General features: G+C 42.4%; 1 protein-coding gene across 8 annotated transcripts in view; it reads left to right on the top strand.

The window, feature by feature from the left end:
* The window catches only part of LOC130145587 (poly(rC)-binding protein 3-like), a 67,660-nt gene that overhangs the window by 37,111 nt on the left and 7,188 nt on the right, over positions 1–23,361 (top strand). For 2 of the 8 annotated variants that reach the window (XM_056330569.1, XM_056330568.1), the window contains exons 11-13: positions 1,448–1,500; positions 9,932–10,101; positions 18,435–21,650. The exons of 2 other annotated variants lie outside the window; for them this stretch is intronic. In XM_056330569.1, coding sequence (XP_056186544.1) covers positions 1,448–1,500; positions 9,932–10,101; positions 18,435–18,471 — 260 coding nt within the window. In that variant the 3' untranslated portion in view covers positions 18,472–21,650. 4 more of the 8 variants (XM_056330566.1, XM_056330564.1, XM_056330563.1 and 1 more) reach the window with 3 other exon arrangements.

The following is a 23,361-nucleotide window of genomic DNA, read 5'->3' as shown; positions in this document are numbered from 1 at the left end:
CAAACATAGGAAAACAGTATGTTATCATGGCACAGAAATACTGTTTAAAAACATTACGGCACACTGAAACTCAAATTCCTTGCAGACCTACATGTCTTAAGAGCATCTGTGATTGTCACTGCTGGGACAAGTGCCTCTCTTCCTACTAGATGTGCAGATACAGCTACAAAATGCAATGGAAATTTAGCTAAATTAGGAACCGTGATTTTGGTCCATACCTGTTAAAGCCGAAGTTAAATTCCTGATTCAAGAGTGAGAAGTCCTTTAACCCTGCGATAACTCATTTTTACTGTACTTCACTACATACACGCTTGGCATCTCAAAACTTCGTAAAGTTTGGTACATGCTTTCTATGGCAAATAAAGTACTGGTACATGCTTTCTATGGCAAATAACGTTTTATCACATACATCAAATTCTGTGAGCAACTTGATAGCTTTATATTCAATGTAAAATAAGCATATGCAACTCTGAATGTAAACATAAGTAAAAGGTGAGTAACTTCTTTGTAAGTGCATTTCTTTTCCATCTTTTCTAGTTGGAAATGACTATTTTTGGCACATCTTTACAGATAATAATAATAAACACCAAAAAAAAGAGAAAAGGAGAGAAAGAGGCATGATGTCCAAAACACACTTTTGTTTCTTCATGATGTATCTGATAAAATGTCTACGAGTAATACTAAATTGCCTTTCCTAGCTTTTTATTTTCCTTATTGTTGTCATTAACATGCTGCTCCTTAATTTTTTCCTGTTTATATTTGCAAGATGTACGTTTCTGCAATGTTACTGTGAGTTAGAGCAGTAATTCCATTTTTCCTGAGCATTTTCCTTTTGTCCACCCAATTTACAAACAAATGTATGCGGCTTAGAGTATTTTGTACATTTCCCTTCAAATATTACCCTTCCCAACATTTCTTCAGCAACTAATCCCCCATATAATTTCCAAATTTTCCTAGGTTAATTTCCTCATCCTTATTTTAATATATTAATTTTTCTGTTTCATATCTATGTATTTTGCTAGTTGTTCATTTGACTTCCACTTTCATTTTCTGTATTCTAGAACTCCTGGCAGACAGGTCAAATTTCAGCTATCCATTAATTGCTCAATTGATGTGTTTAAAAAAACTTCAGAGACTATTTTTAGGGGAAACCCTTCATTTTCTAGAAGCTTTTTATGACCTTGTGAAATCTCATGTGACATTTGTTGCTTTGGTGGGTTAAAGGTTAATTAAAATAAGACTAATTTAAAATTAGTCCAGCCCTCTGAGTTTTGCATCTCTTGCTTTCTTTTCTGTTTCACTAGCAGTTCTCTGTTTTTCTTTGCTACTCTCTTCTTTTTTTTTTTCCCCTTCTTTCTGTATCTTTCCTTCTTTAAAATATCATTTGTTGTGTCTTGCCCTTCTTGCAAACAACTGGCGTAACATTCTCCCTCTGTCCCCTGAATAGGACTGGATGCCACTACTCCAACCAGTTCCCATGAACTTACTATTCCCAATGATGTAAGTGGACCAATAGTCAGTATAACTTTCTCTTCTCTCGCTCCTCTGCCACTGGAGGGGAAACCTCTCGGTTTTGCCTGATTTATAAACACTAATTCCCAGAATAAACTGTACAGCATTTAGTCTGCTGGGGAGGGGGGATTAGGGGTTAGTGACATGGTGGACAGAAGCAGCAGAAGTGGCTGTGCCCTCTCGTGTCAGGTCTCCAGCGATGCTGGTTTAGTTGTGTGATGGTGCCAGTGCTGCAGTGCTTCACCAGCTTCATTAAAGCCTGGGTGCCTGCTGCTTACAGTGGTCTTAGATGAGTTATCAAAATTCATCTCTCAGATGGCACAAGCACAGATGGTCTCAGCACAAAGACTGTAGCAGGTGGAAAATGGGCAGCCCTGTATGCCCTGTGTTGGGCTGGTGTCCTCCGTGCCAAGGCATGGAAGGTTTGCACGGCAACAGCTTCTGCCATGCTCATCTCCGCTGCACCCTGCACTTACCTGAGACAGCATTTTTCCCAAGAAAAAAAGCTACCGGTTACATAAAGGTGCAATATAAGGGTTTATTTGAAAAACAAGGGCAGAAAACATTGCTGCTCCAGCAACTCTGGACCAGCTGTGATTGACAGACCCCGTCTCCATGGGCAATGTGGCGCTGAATCTTAAAACAGCTACTCAAATTGCCCAACTGATACAGCGCATGTCATATAAAAATGCCTTCTGGTTTTATTCACTTTCATTGCAAACGGGGTTTTTTTTCAGTTTTCATTTCAAATGAGTCACTTGGAAAATGTAAGATTTCCCCTCCAGTAAAGAAAGCTTTCAAGCATGAGTGAGATCACAAATAGCAATTATATTACTTAAGGAATATTTACAATATTGTGTAAGCCCCATTAAACTCAGTGGCAATGATTTACAGTAAGAAAAAAATACAGAATAATACAAAGAAGTGAAGGTGTGAGTGCTGTGATTTCGTAAGATGCCCTGCTGATGTTTGAGTACCTGCTTTACAACCCAATTTATTGTTTATTGAGAATTTTATAGGAGCACCGTGTTTATCCCTACAGTGCAAGTTTTTTAATCTCACTTTCAGGCAGATGTTGTTCTTGCCATCAGTGATATAAATCCAAGGTCAATCTTCTGACTTCACTTCTTTTGGAGTTCATAGCAGAGCAAGATGGGGAGCAAGTTGGCCTTGTGCCCTGTAGTGCAATAGAAAATTAAAAAAACCCAGCAGTTTTTCATCCAGGAGGTGTGAAATGCTCCAGTTCAGCACTGTCCTCTGAAAAGCAAACACACATCCATGCATTGTTTCTAATAGATTTTCCTGGCTACACAACACATGTCTTGCCGTTGTTGCTAAAGGAGTGGAAATGAGGCCAAAATGGGTTTAGGCAAGAAACAGCCTGCAGGGGCTCTACAGATGGTGAAAGGGAGTTCTGGTGTTCATAAGGTGTCAAGGTGTATATTAAAGGAACAAAAGGCATTGGGGGGGGGGGGGGGGGGGGGGCGCGGAGGGGGCTGTCACACCCAGGGCTGTAGCGCTGGCACAGAGGGGTGGAAGGGCTCTCATGTCCTGTCGGGCATCCGGGCCTGCTTGGGAATTTTGCAGGGGGAAAAACAGTTTCCCCGTGAATTTCCCATGGCATTCATTGTCTGTGCACCGGGCTGTCAGCAGTGCCCTGCCAGGCTGTCCTTGGGTTGCAGTAGCAAGAGGGTACCGTCCCTGGGGTCTCCCAGTGTAACCATGCATACTAGTGTCCTGTGGCCCCATCACTGCTGCAGCAAGGCTGCGCTCCAGGCAACTCAGTGCCAAAAATGAGGAGATGAGGGAGACAGAGAGACCCGGGGCAGAGAAGGAGTCAGGTGAGGAGGCACTGGCACCCACGTTTGTGTGTGCTGTAAGTCAGGTGCTGTGCACAGAGGGTGGTCAGGGCAGGAGAGGCAAGAGCAGCTGTGCAGCAAAGCCTGCATGGGTAATTTGACTGCACTTTCCAATAAGCATCCTCTGGTCCTGGTTTTGACAGGCAGTCATTGTGGCATGGCAATTATTTATCTGGTTGAAGGTGAAGGAAGGTGCCATCCCCTGCCTGCCCCGACTCCAGGGATCATCCCCTGTGCTGCCTGAGTCCCCCGGCTTTACTATCGTGCATGCTTACACATGCAAAAGTCCAGCACTCATGAGAAGAGCATGAAACTTGCAAATATCTGCATGCTCTGCAGCTACCAGTGTATACCTACATGTGCTACACTTGTTTTTTAAAACCAAGGTAATGATAAGCGCATAAAGCTGAAGCCTCAGTAAGAATCTGAGGGGGCAAAATCAGATATGAAGAGAATAAGGAGCTCAGACTTTAGCCTAGTCTACAGAAAGTAGATATTAATAGCCGTTTACAATTTGCATAGCCTCGTATTAAAATCAATTTTCTTCACTCCCTTTGGTATAAAGTCAGTGAAAAAAATTTTTTTCCCTGTTATTAATAATTCTTGTAGCAACTTCATGCTGCTTTCTTCATACAGTATGATGATAATTGCAAGTAACCTGTTGCTCAATAAAAAAGAGATACAAGAGAACAAAGAAATGTGTTTTACAGAAAGTTGTTTTCCCCATGCTAAAAGCCGAGACTTCCTCTCCAAATAATGAGTTCAGAAGGTTTGCCTTTCTGGGTTTTCTCATAACTTCTGGGTGAGCGAGCAGAAAGAACATTTCTCCAGATCCCTCTCAGAAGTCACTTTGGTTTTTATCTAGTAGCTCCTTTTCCTCATCAAAACCTTTTATGGGGCATTTGGTTGCCTTTCTTTCCTTGCTGGGATCTTGTCTGGCCTTCTTCTGCTGCCTAAGTTACACAGTATACATGTCTTTCACATAAATCCCGGAATAAAGTGGTGTTAACAGTGGCACGTCCTCAAGGGCCCGGACAGGATGGTATTCCTGCATGTGGCTAGATGGGCACAGAGATCAGATTTCTTAAGATTTGATGCTCCAATCCCTAAAAATTCCCATTGAGAGTGAATAATTAATAATAATAGTAGTAGCAGTATTAGTAGTAATAATAATAATCCTTAATGAAAATATGCATATTTTGCACATACATGGGAGAGACAGGCAGAGGCAAGTAACAGGAAAACAATTACCCCTCAGAAATCACCAGGAACATTTTGAGAAAGCTATAAATCTGATCCATACTCCATGGAAACAGAAATGTCGATCCATCCAAGTTGGAAATGGCCTACTGAAGAACTGCCTTTATTTCCCCATGGAGCCAGAAGTACTTCCCTGCAAATGATGGAGAGGGGCCCCCATGTGCAAAATACTCTTGGAGCATCCCGCAGTGAAATCCAGTGTCAGCTCCATGTGATGCTCCAAGGACATCTGCGTGGCACTGCCTCTTCCACAAGCGGCGACTGTGGTGACTGAGTCTCATCTTTGGAGGTCCCTAATCCATCACCTGAGATGGGGAGAATTGATACAAGCCCTTAAGGGGGATACAAGGGTGGTGTCCAACGCTGGCTGTGACTTCCAGCAAGGCCACCCGCCACCTACACGTTAACAGGAAAAGTGCACCTCACCCTCCCTGCAGCCCTTTTCCAGAAAAGTCCTGAGAACAAGTGCCATTCTCTTATAAAACTAAGCTGCTGGCTAGGTCCATCCCGGCTCAGAAACTTTCCAGTTGTATGAGAGGGTTTAAAAGCAATGGTTAGGTGACGTTTTCATAATCCACACAAGACATGCTAGCAAAGGTCCTGCAGTAGTGTAAATCAAAGCACTTCTACTGAAGGCAAGGGACCTGTGGATTCAAGCTCAATAAATTTACCTTACTGCTGAGAGCCTCCCATGTGATAGAGAAATAATGCCCAGAGCAAAAATACAGAATTAACCAGATCCTGTCAATTACAATGTTTAAGGGGATGTGTTATCAAAAAAACCCCCCTTTTTTTTTTATGTTTGCACATGGCCTGATTTTTGTCTCCCCTTAATCCAAGAAAATGGCATTTGATTCCTCCAGTAGACTTGTCCAGATGAGCTCCAGAATCAGTAGAAAAATTTTGCAGAGTTAATATTCATCAGAAGCAAAGTGAGACCATTTGTGGGACAAGGTACTATTTATCATTAAAAGTAATTCCCCCCCAAGAACTACCTACTGCTCACTTTAGGGAACAGGATGGGAACTGATGTTGGGTCCTCAATAAACTGAAATACACACAAATCTGCAGGGGGTTACAAAACAAGTAATAAGGCAGCTCATTTCTGAACATGTTTTCTTATTTTTCTACATGCCTTCTTGCAAGGCCTGTGAAACCATTATAGTCCAGATTTTGTATTATCCTGGCAAGGGAAATGAAGGAGGTTGTTGTAGTAGTAGTAGTAGTAGTAGTAGTAGTAGTAGTATTGAGGCACAGCGTATTTATGCATCTTTTTCCAGGCCCTGCAGTAAGTCTGTAAAGAACTGTAATCATACCTCAGGACATTATTTCTCCCTATAGAGTACTCTTCCTCAGCACTTCTAAATAAAAAATACCAAAAAAAACCCAGCCCAAACCTGGAACTAAGAAAGCTTGTGTCTTTGTGAAAAGAGCCTCTTTCACGATGAGCACCTGCTTGCTCAGCTAATGCAGAGGCTTTGCAGAGCCAATGGACTTACTCTGGGTTGGCAGCAGGGAACCAAGAGGAACCACGTATACTTGTGGACAGGTATGGTCAACCCCTCTGCCCCAGGCAGCAGATACCAAGTTGCAGAGGCTACTTCCTTGGCCCTTTTTACCAGCACTACATTCATTGTAAGAAAACAATCTGACTTTTTAACCAGTATTTAAAAAGAACGTAAGCTCCATGCCACCTCCGTGACAAGCAATACTCTGCAGCATTGGACTTGTATAATAAAGCAAAAACTGAAAGTCTGATTGCTGCACGGAAATAATGCAATGTGATGGACATGGAGGAACAAATCTGGAGGAAAAACCCAGCAGAAAGCTGTTATTATTTAGCTGTCAGTGACTTTAGCATTGTGGGAAGTATATATATATATATTTTTAGCATTATGGGGAAATTAAAAAAAAAAAGGGAGAGAGGGACCTGAGCCAGATGTGGGATAGTATATTGGGAGAAACTATCATCATCAAGAGTTTGGGGCAGGAGGAATCACAGTGGACCTTCCAGTCCCACCCTTTAGGAGTCCAGACTTCTGATTCAGTCTTGTTTACACTAGTACCACCAGAACTTTACTGAAGGACAGGGTAAACCTAGAAAAGAGCAAAAAGCAGAATCCATGTTTTAGGGTTAGTTTGGGTGGGTTTTTGGCATGAGGAGAAATGACGTGCACTGAGGTAAGGCAAGGCACATCAGAAGCAGCGTAGAGAAAGTGAAAAGGGAACAGTTTTTCCCTGGTGTTCACAGTCCAAAAAGGAGGGGACATCAGCTGATATTTCGAGATGTCCGGACAAATGGTGATGCTTACACACAGCACAAAGGCAAGCTCCGCAGGTCACTGCTGTGGCCCTTCTTGAGCGGCAGCAAGAGAAATGAGCTCAAAAAGAAATTGTCAGACACATGGACTATTGAGCTTAAAGGCAGAGATACCAGCCGCTGCTCGGGTAGTCTGTAAGCCTTAGGTGGAAATCTGGGATACCAGTGGAAACTGTTTTATACTTCACACGGGTTTTATCCTTGTTTTTCTAAGTGTATGCTACTGCTGCAGTCAGAGACAGGCTGCTGGGCTAGGTGCGCATCTGATCTGAGCTGTTCTGCTCAAGTCTTGAAAGAGTTAAAATATGTATGCATATACACACATATTATGTGTGTATATGTGCGTATGTGTATATTATACGCATATATATTTACAGTATATGTATTATACTATAGCACGTAGTAGGCTTGGTATAGTCTATAGTATGCTTGGCTCCTCTCTCACATGGGCCAGCTTTATCACTTGTTTTCTGGAGAACTTCCTCTTGATTTAATCCGTAAGTGAGATTAAGGCTCACTGTGTTTTGAGCAAGCAGGTGAGCATCAAAAATAATGCAGCACCTAAAGTTCTTGAAGACAGCTATATATTTACCGTCTCCACATTCCTTAGCTCCATCTGCTGAGCTTGGAAAAGCAGCGAATTCGTATCTGTGAAATGAAACAGCATTGCATGCAAGGTAGCACCGTTCAAAGTCTGGGGAAGCTTGCTTTTGTGGTGAGGGACTTCCGTGGGACTAAATTATGCATAGCCTGCCAAATCATGTGAAACAGCCAGCTACAGAATGATGGGGGGGCAGCTGACAGCATTAGAAAGTTCAGTCTTGAAAAGAGATATGTGTTTGGGTGCAGTTTGACATGATATTCATGTCAAAGCAAGGCAGGGCAAGTGTTTTATGTAAAAGCAAATGTCCATGGCCTGACTGACCAAAGCTTTGTAGATGAAAACCAGTCCCTTGAGCTTCTTCCAGAACCCATCAGCTCTTAAATATTCAGATACTGCACGAATTTCAGCGTAAGTATGCATAATGGGAAAGGCACCGCAGAGACAGCCTAAGCACCCCAGCACTACTGTCCTTCCTGCATAGCAAATGGAGAAGTGTATTCTGTGTGAGCTGTAGGTTGTGTCACGAATGGAGAAGGGTGTACTGTGTGAGCTATGGACTGTGTCACAGCTTGCAGAGCATCTTCAAGCAGCCCATTGTGATGGCAAAAATGGATGACTTTGAAGAGCTTCAGACCAAAGGTTACTGAACCTCTTGCAATATCCTTGACCAGTCTGGACTGAATCCTCGCTACCTAACTCAAAGTCAGCTAGGAGACTGCAAATGCTTTGTACTGATGCACCTGGGCTACAAACCTTGTTGGAGGACCCCCAGCACATATAAGTGGCAGCCTCCTGAGTGCCCCACAAGTGCTTTCTCCACCAGTGCTCTGGGCTGCCCCACCTTCACTACCTGCAGACCATGGAGGGCAGAGAGGCGTAGGGAGCAGATGCTTCGGGATCTCTGTCCTGCTATCTGCCATACATGCAGGCCTGTTCATGTGTGCACAGAGACAGGCTGGAGGCTTCTTGGTGAGGTTCACATAGGTTGTCTGCGCTGGCATGTGCAGCCACACACTAAGCCAGGACCTTGGGATAAGGCCAGGGAGCTCAAGGCCCTCCTGTCTGAACAGAATGGGAAATCCTGTGTACATTTCCTGAAACCCCACGGTGGGTGCTCCTCCTGTGCTTGGTCTCTGTTTTGGCTACCCATGTACCCGCTTTGGCTTTCTGCTTGTCCCTGACCATGAAACAAGGATTACAGGGCGGGCAAGGGGTTTCTTCTTTTGACGAAATGGACAATGTGGATCTCTTTCTGGCAAGATACTCCCAAGTGCTACAGCACCAGGAAGGGTAAGACATCAGGGCCTGTAGCAGCAGGAAGGGTGGGAGCAGAAGGCAGTCTCTGCATCTTGCCATGGCCTTCTGTCAGACTGGCAGCACCATCCCAGTGTCAACAGACCTGTAGAGCAAAGTTTCCATTTTCTACCCGTTCTGGCCATTGCTAAGCTTCTCAGCATTCATCCTTCCTTAACACGAAACAAAAGTCCTCCTCGTCATCCTTAAAGAATCCAAAACATCTCAGCCTCTGCTGCTGGCTTGGTGCCCACTTGCTCCTGGGGCTCCAGGTGCTGGATGAGCAGCACCCCAGCACAGCTGTCACACTGCCTTACCCAGCTGCAGCAGTTACCTGCGCTGCTAAACACCTTCTCGAGGTCTTGCACACAGCTTCCGAAAGCTTGTAACTCCACCAAGAGCATTTAAACAACCTCTAAAACACTGTTAATTGAAGATGACAACGCAATTTTACCAAAAAAACGGAGGGAATCTAGGAACACAGGCACATCCACACACCCCTGCCTCAGGCTCAGTTTTATTCACTAAACAAGGGGTTTGGTAAATTTCTGTAAAGGAACGCAGACAAATTTCAGTCTCTTCCTATGGCTGCTTCTGCCTGCAGTTGCAGATCTGTAAATCCCACTGACTTTAATAGTGCAGCACCTGGCCGGGGCGGCCCACGTATGCCCAGGGCAGCCTAGGCCAGCAGCGCAGGGGACGGTGCGGAGCCGCACAGCGGCAGCTGCCGGGGGCCAGCCTGGCTGCCACTGCCGCTCTTGGCTTGCTGCGGCCGCTGGCGGGTCAGGCTGGGCTGTGTTTTGTATTTGTCAGCACCATGCCATGCTGTCATTTTCTGCCACGCAAGACAGTGAAATAATCTGATGCCGAGTTGATAACTATGAAGTAGTGAAACTTAATTTAGAGATGTGCGATCATAAAGCCAATAGACTGCGCTAGTTATTCCTTCCAAACGGCACAGCAAAAATCTTTTGTTTTGATAGCGAGCTTTTCATAGCCGTGTTTTTAGCAATACTACAAATTGCAGTTAAGTGGGTTTTGCTTGTGTCTGTGGCACTAATCTCAGTCTTTGTCCCGCTCCAGTTAATAGGCTGCATTATTGGCAGACAAGGCAGTAAGATAAATGAAATCAGGCAGATGTCAGGAGCGCAGATCAAGATTGCTAATGCCACAGAAGGCTCCGCAGAACGACAAGTTACAATCACAGGATCCCCAGCAAACATCAGCTTAGCACAGTACCTCATTAATGCAAGGTAAGTTTGCTTTGTAAGTGATAATGCTTCTGTGAGATTGCTCTGTCTGCTCTTCAGCAAATGTCTGTCCTAGATAGATCCAGAAAGTTGCTTCGCAGTGTCTATTTTGCATAGTATTATTCAATTCCTAATGATCTGTAAAGCCTGTATCATTAGAACCTGTGTTTGCTGTTGGTTTATATGGAAAGGAGCTTAATCTGGTGCAATTCCAGGTACACAATGAATGACACAAGCTGAAAAATCTGAATACTCACATTAGCATCCACCTAAAATATAGGCAGATAAATCAAATGAAATGACAATCATAAATTCTTTAGAAGAAAATACTTTTCACAGACCCATTTTACTGTCCTAGATGGCAAATATAGTAAAACATTGCAAAACAGACTTGATTTACTAACTGGAAATTGCCACTCGGAGTTGATATTAAACTGACGTTTGGTTGCTAAAGAGGCACGGGATTTATTTTTTCGGAGACAGCATCACATATGTGTAAAAAACATTCCCTAATGAGACAGGATGAGACTATCTGCTTCTCTGCTTCCCAGTGACAGAGTTAATGAAAGCACTGGCTGTTTAGCTAAGCCATTGTGATGGCTTAAGTCTCTATCAGTTTTGATATGATTATTTAGAAAACTGTTAAAATTGATACTGCCTTTACTTGCAATTACCCTGAGAAGAAAGTGTAATGGATGTATTGCTGTCTCATAGATGTGCTTGTAAATGGTGGACCAAGGCAATATACTGTGGGGAAGGGGAGTATATATGGGTTTTATTGCTTTTTTTGTTTTCCTTTTTCTTCCACTCCCCACTCCCCCACACCCCCCCCCAAAAACAAAAAAACAAAAAAACAAACCCAAACCAAAAACCACCATGATATGAATCAAGCTTTGTGTTTAACTGTGTTTGCTGTTAAGGTAGTAGAAAGTATGTGATTTATACAGAGGGCTGTAGTCATAGTAGGTTTACAGCTTCCTATGATCCAGCCTCCTCTCCAGCCCAGTTCTGTAGTGCACCACTGCAAGCCACTGTAAATGCCTTAACGGGGGAGAAGGACGTTCGTGCAGCTCTGTGTTACAGCAAACAAAAATACTCCTTTTTATAGTTCAGTTTGAAAGTAGTTGCCTAGGGACAAATATATTGAGGGGTGGCATTGTGAAGCCTAAGATAAGCCATTTCCAGAATCCTAAAACAACCTACAGCTCTTCTGTTTAATATTCTTTGTAGCAAATATAAGTCACTTCCATAAGCCCTGTAATCAAATAAAAATGTGTTCCCTCCTTTAACCCTTAAGGATATGTTCTTCTCTTGGTGTTCAGGGATTCCCCACACATCGAGAGGAGAATAGACCCCTTCATTTTTAGTTGCACAAACACCATATGGCATGCATCTGGATCTCAGAAGATAACAATTTAAGATCTTCAAGACAGCTAAAGCATGCAAATAAATTAATGCACTTATTAATGGAGTTGCAGTGAGCTGCTCACCAGAGACAGAAACTCTAGTGAACAAACCTCTGTTTGACTCACTAGAAAAGCCTGTGAACTCTTACACTTCTGTTTATTGCTGTTTAATGATTCTTTTGATGGAATGGGATATATATCTGAGGTCTTTTAACATACCTTTGCAAAGAAGAAAACTTCTCAGCATATACCATGGATACTCTTATCTATACCCTGTGAAACCAGAAACAAAATACTTTCTTCCTGTTGAATTTCTAGATAGAAGTCATTTGTTACCATCATCTACAATAAACCATCATATATTATTATGTACCATGTGTTGAAACTGTATTTAGATGAAGTGACTTCATTTGTAAATGAAGACTCTTAAAGTAATGTATAATAAATTAAGCTCTAAGGTAACATAGGACATTAAGGTGACTTTTTCATTTTAAGAAGTGACACTGTTCCTGATTTCTTCTTTCACAAGAGAAACTCCTGTCCAGTTAGGTGCCAACACAGCAGCAGTGCTAGTTCGCAGTCACACTGGAGGAAGAACTGAGAAACTTTCAGCCACCAGGGAGGTCTGCTGTAGCTGGGGTTAAGGTGCTCAGGCAAGTTTCTGAGAGGCAGAGCTAGGCTGCTGCTGCCTGCGCACACTGGAACCAATTTCAGTGTCTGTCAGTCCTAAATCTGCCACAAGTACTGCTGTCTCTTTTATAGATGTTGGCATGAAATAAACAGTGTTGGGGAAGAGCGGAGTACAGTGCCTAGACTATAGTCTGGTATGTCAAAATAATTATAATAAATAAAAGCCATATAAGCATTCAGGGTAAGGTGAACTTTTTCCCTCTCCCCCACAAAATACGTCATTCTCATGAATTTGGTTTCCAGGGCCAGTATTTCTGCATAAATCAATGTCTAAAAGCAGCATAGGATGTAAAAAATAGTACCTGTCCAGTGTCCTGAAACGTTCTGTGTGTATCTTTAAACTAGCCTCCAACCAAAGCTGCCATCTATAGAATAATTTATCAAATTGTTTTAAGACTTTTATTGTAATCTGGTGTCAAATATGTACATAACATACTCTAAATCATAGATATATAAATACATTGATACAATAAGACAGATTTAAATCTTTCTAAAGTATTGTTTTAATTCTGTATTGATTACCTGAGTGCTGACCTCTGTATGAGTAGAATGTGTCCTAGCTTGTTTGCAGTAGAAGTGTCTTTTTTTTTTTTTTCCTGTAAAATCTTCTGTCTCTTAACTTGTCTTCACTGTAGTAACTGGATTTTCATTATCCAATTCCACCTTCTAGCTTTCATTAAGAATGAACTGCAGTTTAGGTTTCCTGTGTAATATGGGACTTTGGATTATAAATGAATTGTAGCCAGAAGCACTTGCTCCTTGTTGAAGAGCAGTTTCCCAAAGGTATTTCTTTACCGCCTTTTTGACAAGAGGTTCATTCACCGAGCTAACAGCACCACCAAGCCACACTTGAGCTTTATTTCTTTCACTAGTTTGGGGTAATGCAGGATGGGGCCTTTGGTGTGTATATTCATCTAGTGTAGGTCTTCAAAGGGACAGTGTAAAATTGGCACCATGAAAATTTTGTATGAAGGCTGCCTCATCCACTTTCATATCCAACTTTGTTGCATCTACAATTGGTTTGGGAAACTGCCGTTGTCACAGGGCAGCCGATAGCTAACCTGACATACTTTTACCTTATGTGTTACCATCAGTAATAAACGTGAAGCAGGGCAAATTATTGCTTTAATTGTACCTGTGTGAGTACATCAGAGCACCAGGGAGTTTGAGTGGCTGCTACCAACACCAGTGTTTAACCTGTGGGATCTATTCTCCCTGCTAGTGCAGGAAAAAGCTCACACTTGAATACCCCCTGTGTCAGTAAGGATTTTTTTGTTCTTGTTAAATGCAAGGCAGGCAAATTCAGAGTCACCGAAACACCAAGTCCTACATTATCTTTCTATATGCCTCCCTCCCAGAATAATACTGATTTAGAAATACAAAAAAAATCCAGTAATATAATCTGCATAAACTGAATTTCTCAAAACCTACTAAGGTATCACCATGCAACTCCAACACGCCAAGTCGAGGATATACCCTGGAGTTGCATTCACTGATTCAGTATTATTGACGTAAACCCCGCTGCGCAAGTACATTGCAAGTAGCAAGTAGCACAGCTAACAGCACAAGGATGCTCTTCCCTCTGCAAAGAACTACTCAGCTGTGAGGTTAGAAAAATTCTGAACTGCTCATCCATGGGGACAGATGAACACCACAGGGTAGGAAAACCAAAGCTTTACCTCCCACAAACGGGTCTGCATTTCATGCACTCACCCTCCTCCCCTCCCACGTCCTCAGAGAAGATGTGCACCTTCTAACTTCCCAGCAAAAGCCACCAAGGAGTTAATACTCCAAAAGCCCTCTTTCTTTTGTGGGGAAGAGAGGACCTGCTGCTCAAGTGTTCCTCCCAAGCTCAGACGCACTTCAGGTATCCTTTAGACTCACCATCAGCAGCACTGCTTTGGGAGGCTTTAATCTAGCGTCCCCATCCCCTATATAGCACTGGTCAAGCACTTGCATCCTTGCCCTTGCGCAATGCAGCCAGGCCTTCTGGCCCTTGCCTTTCTCTGGCCATAAATAATAGACCAGGGGCTGTTACTCTCAAAACTGCATGTAAGTCTAAGTTGAGGAAAAGTAAGGCTCTTCCAAGCCCAGAGTAGGGCGACCATGCTCCCCTCCCAACCTCTAGCCTGGCTACAGCTGCTCTCTTAAGTCTGCACACCCAGCCCCTGGCACCAACAGCGACCAGCACAAATGCTGTGCTGGGAAGCTTCCCCAGGCCTGATGGGATTTGTGAGAAAGTGGTAGGTCCTCTGCCAGACAGGTCCTCTGCATGGCCGGCCGGCTGCTCACTGGCACGCCACGCTGGGAGGGAGAAGCTGGAGCAGCTCCTCAGCTCACTCCCACAGAAAGCTCAGGAGCCTGGCAAGTAATTACTGAAAAAAACCCCAAACTTAGAATTAATGCACATGTGACTGCAGCTAGCAAAGATTTTCTCACCCGTAGTCCTATTTGTTTGATAGGCTTCCCTGTCTCCCAGCTGGTCACACGTGAAATGCACCCTTGAAATTAGTATTTAGGTTGTCCGCTGACCCAAAAGCCAGCGTACAAGCTGCAACAGATGGCAAGGGGAGGAATTACCTAGGTCAGGGGTCCTCAAACTACGGCCCGTGGGCTGGATACGGCCCCCCAGGATCCTCAATCCGCCCCCCGGTATTTACAGACCCCCCTGGCCAGGGGTTGGGGGGGGAACCCAGCAGCCGCAGATGGCTGCCTGCCACTGCATCCGCGCGCCGGCCCCCTGGTTAAACAGTTTGAGGACCCCTGCTCTAGGTAAACATTTTGCCATCTGAAAAAAACCCCGTATTTTTGGAATGACTGTATTTTAACGTCTAAAAATGTAGAGAAAAGTCCAAGTGCACGGGCCAAACTCACCTCACGTGCCGATGGGTGGTTAGATTAAAATGAAGGTGGTTTGATACCTACATCCTCCAAGGAGCCTGTCATTGCCTTGGGCTCAGAGGTTGGGCTAATCTGAACTTCCTTGTGCTGGCGGGGCCTGTCTGACAATGTGTGTGTTGTATCCATGCAGTACCTTGTCTGTTAGCTGGTAAGCTCTTCTATGTTCACTGTAACCACTGCCACAAGCTCAGAAAGGATGCCACTGCTGTGGAAGCTGGGGTGTATTTCAGTTTACCTTTTTACTAATTTCCTTATAATCAGATTGCATAAATATTTTGTTGTGATTTAAAAAAAAAAAGAAAAAAAGTCTGGGAAAAGTACAAACTGAAGTGAACACACTGGCTAATCAGGTTTGTTTTATATGAAAAATGCACATTGATCTCAGTGAACAAAATGAAAAACTAACTTTCTTAAAAAAAAAAAACACCAAAAATTTATGCCTTAGATGGAAGCAGCAAATCATTGCTCAGTCTCCTCTCATCCTAGCAAAATGACAAAGGGTACTATTCATGTCACAAAATTGACCAATTGAAAAAATCAGCAAAACCCCCCGCGTCCCCCTTTCAAAAAAAACGTTAATTTTGAAAAGCAAAATTCACCATACCAGTGCTGGGGAGTAAAATTCATAGTTATTTTAAGTTTTCTTTTCAGTTTCATTTTTTCCATCTTTTTGCCATTACCCACATTCCTTAATTTCTTTTTTTCATGTGTAAAATGAACTAGCAACCCCCGCAACCTTTTTTTTTTTTGAAAGAACTGTAGAGTCTCAGTAACGTTTTCACCATCAAATCATGAAAAACCCTTTTGTTATTTCTCTTCTTTAACACATAACATGTTCCTCCTTTGACCCTCATTTTCCCTTTTTTTCTCTCTCCTCCCTCTCCCTCCCACTCGTCTCTCCCCCTCGTCCACTGATCTAATCCTGCCCTTTTGTGGTTGCTGTCCTCCCTCCCTTCATCCCTTCCTCCTCCTCCTCCTCCTGGCCCCACCACCCTGGCTGGACCCTCCCAACCTGTTTGTTCCTCTTCCTCTCTTCGTTTGCAGCTTAGAGATGGCTAAAGTCAGCACCCAGACCGCTTCCGTCACGACCCCTGTTGACCTCAACATGAACCTCTCTCAGTCTGCCACCCCTACCTCCACCCCCACCTCCATGGCCGTGCTGGCGGCCGCCTCCGCCGTTACCGTCAGTACCCCCCCCTCCCCTACCAACTCTGCCAACCACCCACTATGCCGTTCCTGTCTCCAGTCTGCTTGGCATGAAAACTGTCCCACTCCTGGCACTAAATGCCGCGGCCGCCGCGGGGGCCACGGGGAGTTTGTCCGCTTACACTGCCAAAATTCCTTCGACGAGCGGGGTTAAGAAATCTGACCGCCAGAAGTTTGCTCCATATTGAAGGGATGAGACACAATGCAAGCTTTGCCAGCTCTACCAAGAGTCTGTGGTAGATCCTAGTTACCAAGGAAACAATACGGCATCTTTTATTTTCTGTTAAATTGCTAGTGTTAACTGTTGCCGACTCAAGTCGTCTTCCGCTCTCCATAACGACTAACACCCGGGCACCACCTACCAACTAGTTCCAACAGTGGGCAGGCGCCGGCCTGGGGCCTTCGCCCCACCAGTGCCATCCCTCCGCCAGGGCCGGCCCTCCAGCAGCCCCGCAGGGTTGCCCCCACCCCAGCAAGGAGACACCTGGAGAGGAAGAAAAACATAAACGAGGCAAAATTTTGACAGCTGGTTACTCCAGCAGTGCTGCCTGGCATATAAATATACTTAAATCCATTTGAAGGGATCCCTCCAACTACAGAACATTTTTCTATGGCAAACTGGCACCTCTGATGAATTTCTATATGGCTAGAACCTGCAAATCTGCCGCTTCTGATGATTGTTAGTGCCCCTGAAATCCCACGTAACGTGCTGGCCCCCTTGGTCATTCTGCTGCTCTCAATAGGCCTGAAGACTCCTGTCTTCCCTGCCCCAACACCTGCCTGCAAGCAGGATATAGGGGCTACAAAATACCAGAACCTCAGGTACTTCTGCGTACAACAAATGAAGCTTTCTGGTCTGACCAGCTAAATTATAATTATTGGAAGACAACAATAAAAAAATACCAGGCACCTGTGCCTTTGCACTTCATTCTTTTAAAGGGTGCAACAATTTTCCTCTGGTTTGGAAAAACATGATTTTAAGAACGCCACTTTAGGGAGGGAGAGTAGGCTTCACCTTTTACACTCGACATTTTACTCTCATATATACTGACAAAGTACTTACTTCTGTAAGTACTTAGTAGTAGGTACAAATCAGACATGTACAGTCTCTACTCTGGTACGCCCTCCCACATATACTTTGTTCAGCCAAAATGAACATTCTTTGTTAGGTTTCTGTATAAAATACATCCCTATGTAACTCACTGCTAATCATGCATTCAAAGGTTGCTAGCTGAACAGATAGCATCCCTTTAACAAGAACTTAACAATGTTCAGATTAACTAAAACCAGAAATCTAGTTGCAGCCAAACCAAAGACAGCTGGGTGATGTAATGGCTGGTTGCTAGCTGTTGGAACTAGTTTTTAACTGCATTTTCTGTTTGTCCATCCGCCTTCTTTTTAATTTCTGTTGCATAACTCAGTAATGCAATATTTTCCTCACCACTTCCAAATCCAGAATCCCATTAGCCCGCCATGCTCATCCACTTTGCACTCCTTGGACACAAAGCTTTAACAATTGAACTGTATTCAGTGCATTTTAATATAAACTAAAAACACAATGCAAATGCAATACTTTTTAAAACATGGTATTTCAAAGTGTGTTATTATTATTGTATAGGGCTAAGTACTATCTCAGTATTTTGTGTCATTTCTGTATTCTGTGGGCTTTTCCTCACCTTAGTACCTTTGCACTAAGTTTTGTCACTGTAACCATTTGTAGAACTGCCATTGTTACAGTTTGCACTTATCCAGAAGGGGGTTTTGGTTGGTTTTGTTGGGTTTTTTTTTTTTTTGGTTGGTTTGTTTTGGGCTTTTTTTTTGTTTGTTTGTTTGTTTGTATATAATGAAGGAAAAACTGGAAATAATGCAAGGTACCTCAGCTATTTTAAAGCTCTAGAAAACTGCTGTAAAATTGTTCTGGACTATTGTAACTGTTTCAATAACTGACACTTTAAAAAAAAACAAACCACCAATCTCTGTGTGAGAAAACTTGCCTGCATTGAAATGCTGTTCTATGCTGGTTGTACTCAAGTGTTATTTTTTTAATAGTGAGAAGATTTTTTTTTTCTTTTTTTTTTTCTCTTTGCCTTTTTTTTTTTTTTTCTTTTCCTCATTTTTGTTCCTACATTTTAGGCTGTCTTCAGAAGTTACTGGCCTGGGGGCTCTGTAATGTATCTCATCATGCCCTAGTGCATTAGCCACCAGACAGGACTTTTCCAAAGCCCCATGAGACAATGCTTTCTATGGACTAATCTACAGAGGAGTTTCTGCCATTTCTAACTTTCTTATTATTCTGAGACATCAAAAGAAAATACTTCCTTTACTCTTTAAGCAACTGTGCTTCCTAACTCTTGTGTTGCTTTCATTACTGTTCCAGTTTTAACACTGTTGTGGCTCATAACATAAAGCAAAGAAAACTTATTTTTGGGGGTTAATTTTCATTGATGTTCATGCTTTGGCTAATCTGTATAAAAGCATGGGCCGTTAGTGTTCTAAACCACTGTATTCAGCTAGAGACTTGACAGTAAATTAAATGAGACGTTTTTATAAATAAATTTTTTTCCTGATTTAAAAAAAAGACGTGGTAGCTTTGTGCATACAACTGTTGTGTTGTTTAAACTTTGTTCTTTGTAACCAAGTTGCTAATTTGTCATTTGAGAAACACTATTTTATGGATTGTCAAACTAAGATCATAGACAAACTGCTTGTTTTCATTAACAATTAAAGGTTTCATATTATCATGTTTAAGGTCCCAGTGCTCATTGGGAAAGAGTGTAACAACTGTGCAATACTAGCAACGTTAGAAAGTACATTAACCCATTGTCAGGGATGATAAGTCTTTTCAGGATTAGATAAAGCCAGACTGTGTAATTAGTAGAATAAGCATTTCTGCAAAACCTTGTTCATTTTTTAACAAAGTTGCTCTTGGAGAACTTCTTGCACTGCATAGAAAAGAGAACATGGCTTCTTGCTCAAAGAAGCCACTGGTTTGTATCTCTCTTGTTTTCCCATACTGACTGTAAGATCAGACACTGGGGAAAGAAAAGCAAGAACAAAAGAACAAACTTGGGTACCAAGTACATTACTGCTCAGACCCTTCCTATTCTCCCATTCCCAGCAGCACCGTTCAGAGAGGCTTCTAGACAGCATCTTTCACCCCTCCAGGAAACTAGCCCAGCTGGGAGGATGATGACAATTTGCATTAAAAAGAGTGAATGGAGAGCTGGCCCAGAGAAGTGTTTCATCCTGCCCTGACACTCTGCTTGAGCCATTCAGCTCCTCCTTTCCATCTGCCAAAGTTATCTCTTCACACAAAAGTGAAAGAAAGGGGCTGGCCCTGAGGTGTTGCTGCATACAGCGCTTCTGGCTGTGCTCTGGCCCCCTCTCCTCGTAGGGCATTGGCAATACTTTTCATGTTTATTGCTTTATCCTCATGAGAAAGCATGAGGTTTTGGCAGTGCAAGCGAGTAGCATCTTTAACGACGTGAAACTAATTCTACAACCTCCATCCCTACTCTGCTAAGGTCTATACTTGTCTCCGGGTATTTAGCTTGGGTTCCCAGTTCCCCTTACTGCTCTGGCCAAGTACTCACGGGGCATATCGATATTTTTTTTCCATTGACTCTAGGGTACAGCGAGCTCCTGTGTGTCTGGGTCATGAGACTGAGCCTGGAACTATGATATGACCAAGACGTGGCAATCTGTAGAAGTCAACAGCTTCTTCAATACAGATGCAGCCACACAACTCTTGACAATAAAGGCTGCCAAGGAAGATGACAGAATGCATCACTGCATCCCAGCACTCAGGAAGCTTTACCCAATGTTGAATTAGCTATTCCAACCATTAGGTTAGAAGAACTATAGTCTGTAGTACTAACCTTGACAAAATTCTTTGTTATTATTACTTAGAATACATTTATATGACTTAAAATACATTTTAACTTCTGAGTCTTTAAAGGAGAGCTGAAGCTGCTTTCACAGCAGAGACCTGCATACTCTTTCATTTCCTAAATGCAGACTCTAAATTTCCTCAACAGCAAAAGCGATTTCTTTGGCTAGTGTAAATGAAAAAACAACAGCAACAACAATGCCAACAAAAAACCAACATTATTGCAGCTCAGCAGTAAGTAGGTCAAGGCTTTGCTCTCCTAGTAAAGCTGCTAGGCAAAGGGCAGCAGCAGCTCTGTCACATAAGAGCATCTTTCACATTAACAATTCCCATATGCCTTGCAGAATTGGCTAGAAAAGACTAGGATTTAACGAAACTAGTGCAGGGGCACATCTGTGTATGGAATGAGGAGAGATAAAATAAAGACACATGGACAAAGGAAGGAAAAACCGAAGTCTCTTGTGAGAGGGCTTTTGCAAAAAATACAGGCAGGAATGCGGTAAAATCTAGGCTGAAGACTCATTTTAATTTAATTATTTTAGTTGGAAAATATTTCTGAATGAGAAGAAAAAGTTCCTGGATACTTTTAATATACAAAATGGGCAAACAAAATACAAGAAGGTACATCTGGAGGGAGAAAAAAGAAAAGTAAAAAATAATGTTATCCAAGATAGAAAACTAAACCACCCATGCCCAAAGATAGCTAAGAGAAAGCATGCACTTGATATGAAAAGGTCACTGCCCACACAACTGTGAGTTTCCAAATGAAAGATAACAGAAGTTCTGCAGCTTTCACATCATGAAATCGGTATCAGAGTTCTGGCAAACATCTCAAATTCAAGCAGTTCTGTTGTGTTTCTCAAATGAAACAAACAGAAAGTACGAATGCTGGCTGGAATATTCAACCAGAAGGAAAACCAACAGAGGTATTCAACCACATAACCTAGTCCATTGCTATTAGCAATGTGTTTTCTGTTCTCAGACACAGCCAGAAGGCATCTATGGGCCCCGAACTGTGTGTTTGTGCCAGTCAAGGCTCCTAGGAAGCTAACAGCATAAACCTCACTGGTTCCATGAATGTAGGCACCTGGCAAGTGCCTCGGCCTCACCAGGCTGCATGGGCAGGGAGTTTCTCTTGAGATTTCACAAGACAGTCTTAAAGCATGCGCCGAACCTTCCCCACCCAAACTCGCAGAAACAGAAGCATGCCTAGTTTTTGCATTTTTAAGTATCAAAGAGTATTGAAAACAAGAGTGCTTGTCTGAGATGGGAGAGATACCAAAATCCAGTTTCTTCCAGAGCCTCAGTCTCAGCTGAATGTATTTCAGCACTATTTATGTACTCGGAACAGGACCTTCCCCTTCTTGGGCAAGTGCCATGATTATTGAACAAGAAAGTCACATATGCATACTAATTCAATCATTTTACAGTGGCACAGCTTCTACAGGAAAGACTGAAATTTTTAGGCTGCTCAACTAGATCACTGGAACTGCATGTTCAAAGGGGACAGCATAGAGAGGAGGGATTTGAACAAAGATCTCTTATATCCTCTGTAACTGCTGTAATCACCAATTATGCAAGGTATTAGTCCCTCTGCTATGTTTTTGGAGGAAAGACCTGGTTTAGACGTCTGCATAAGGAAATTGCTTGCATTTCTTTCCACAGCTAACAGGCCAGGATAGTTCTACGTGAAGTGATGAACCTTCATTTGAAGATCAAATGAAGGCAGATACTGAGAAACTGCTTCACACCAGAAAATTTCAGTGTCTTGTTCTGAGCAACGCTTTCTAGGGAAACAAGTACATACTGCCTTTCTTGCTACTGAAGTGTACCTCCTGCTTGTTTCCAGGAAGGAATGCAGTAATGTTGATTAACTCAGTTTCTGCATCAATGCATGTGTCCTGTCACTCTCCAACTGGCATGTGTCTCAAGACAGTAGCTGAAATGAAAGAGAAGTGTCAAATTCACCTGATGGTACCTAACAATCGGAAATTCTGAAACATTATATACTCACAATGTAGCTTCTAATGACACCTATAGCATGATTCCTCTTGGCTGTATGTCCAATTCCTAGTGCAAACTTTCCTGATTATAAGAAAAAAAAAAAAGTCTTTATAAGTGCTGAAAATACTCCAGTATTAGAACAGTCCTCATTAGAACTATTTCTAGCTCAGTGTCTTTTAAGATGATGAAATGCAGAGAATTACAGTGGCATGCAATCAGCAAAATTTTTCTCTCCTCAAACTGAATTTATTGGCAAGGGGCCTGACCAAAGCTAATATTAATGTTCTTTTTAATTGATATTTGTAATTCTGAAGCAAAATTTTAAGTTTATATGCTTTAGTGGAGGAATGACAAACAATCATGTTAGCAAATCAGAACAATGTTTTGTTTGTTGTTGCTATTTTGGTTTGGTTGTTTCTGCGCAATCACTTTTGGGCTCCTCTGTACCAAATACAGCCCTTTTTCCATATCTACTTCTAAGTCATGACCGCAGCAGCTTATTTCTTCCATGGTAGGAGAGAAGTTAGCACACAGATTATCGTCTGTGATTGACTGCACTTGCCAGAGAACAGCTAGCTACCAACAACAGGCAGCTGCAGTTTGCTGCTCCCTGCAGAGCTGCTAGTTAAAACTCCATTGCAAACATGCACGCACACACACATTTTGGTCCTGGAAGTCACCAGTTTCACAACCACTGAGCTGGGGAATCACAACAGTTTTTTGGTGGCAGGAGATCCACAGTTCTTAAATTTGGGCAAAACTCAATTATTCTATCAATAAATAAGGATTACAAATGCTAAGTTTTCCCCCTAAATTCTGATTGTGTTTTCTGGAAACCCTGGAGATCAGAGAATTACAATATTCTTCTCAATTCCACTGTGCCAGAGATTAAAATTTTGGTTTTAATAATGGCTATGGACAGAGCTAGTTATTAGGACTACTTTCATCTTTATTGTTTAAAAACAGAATTCCAGAAAATTGAGAAGTTAGAAATTAAGGAATTACAAATTTTTAAAAACAATTATTTCCTCTAGTTAATCTTCTAGCTGAATACCTCATCAGAAACCCATAAAATTGTTTTCTAAAACTGACCACAGATTTAAATATGAATTAATTATGCCTATGTTTTTAAGACACATTTACCTTGATAAATTAGCTTCACCATTC

The sequence above is a fragment of the Falco biarmicus genome, chromosome 3 (genome assembly GCF_023638135.1).
Source record: "Falco biarmicus isolate bFalBia1 chromosome 3, bFalBia1.pri, whole genome shotgun sequence".
Taxonomy (NCBI): domain Eukaryota; kingdom Metazoa; phylum Chordata; class Aves; order Falconiformes; family Falconidae; genus Falco; species Falco biarmicus.
This window is presented reverse-complemented; position numbering and strand designations above follow the sequence as displayed.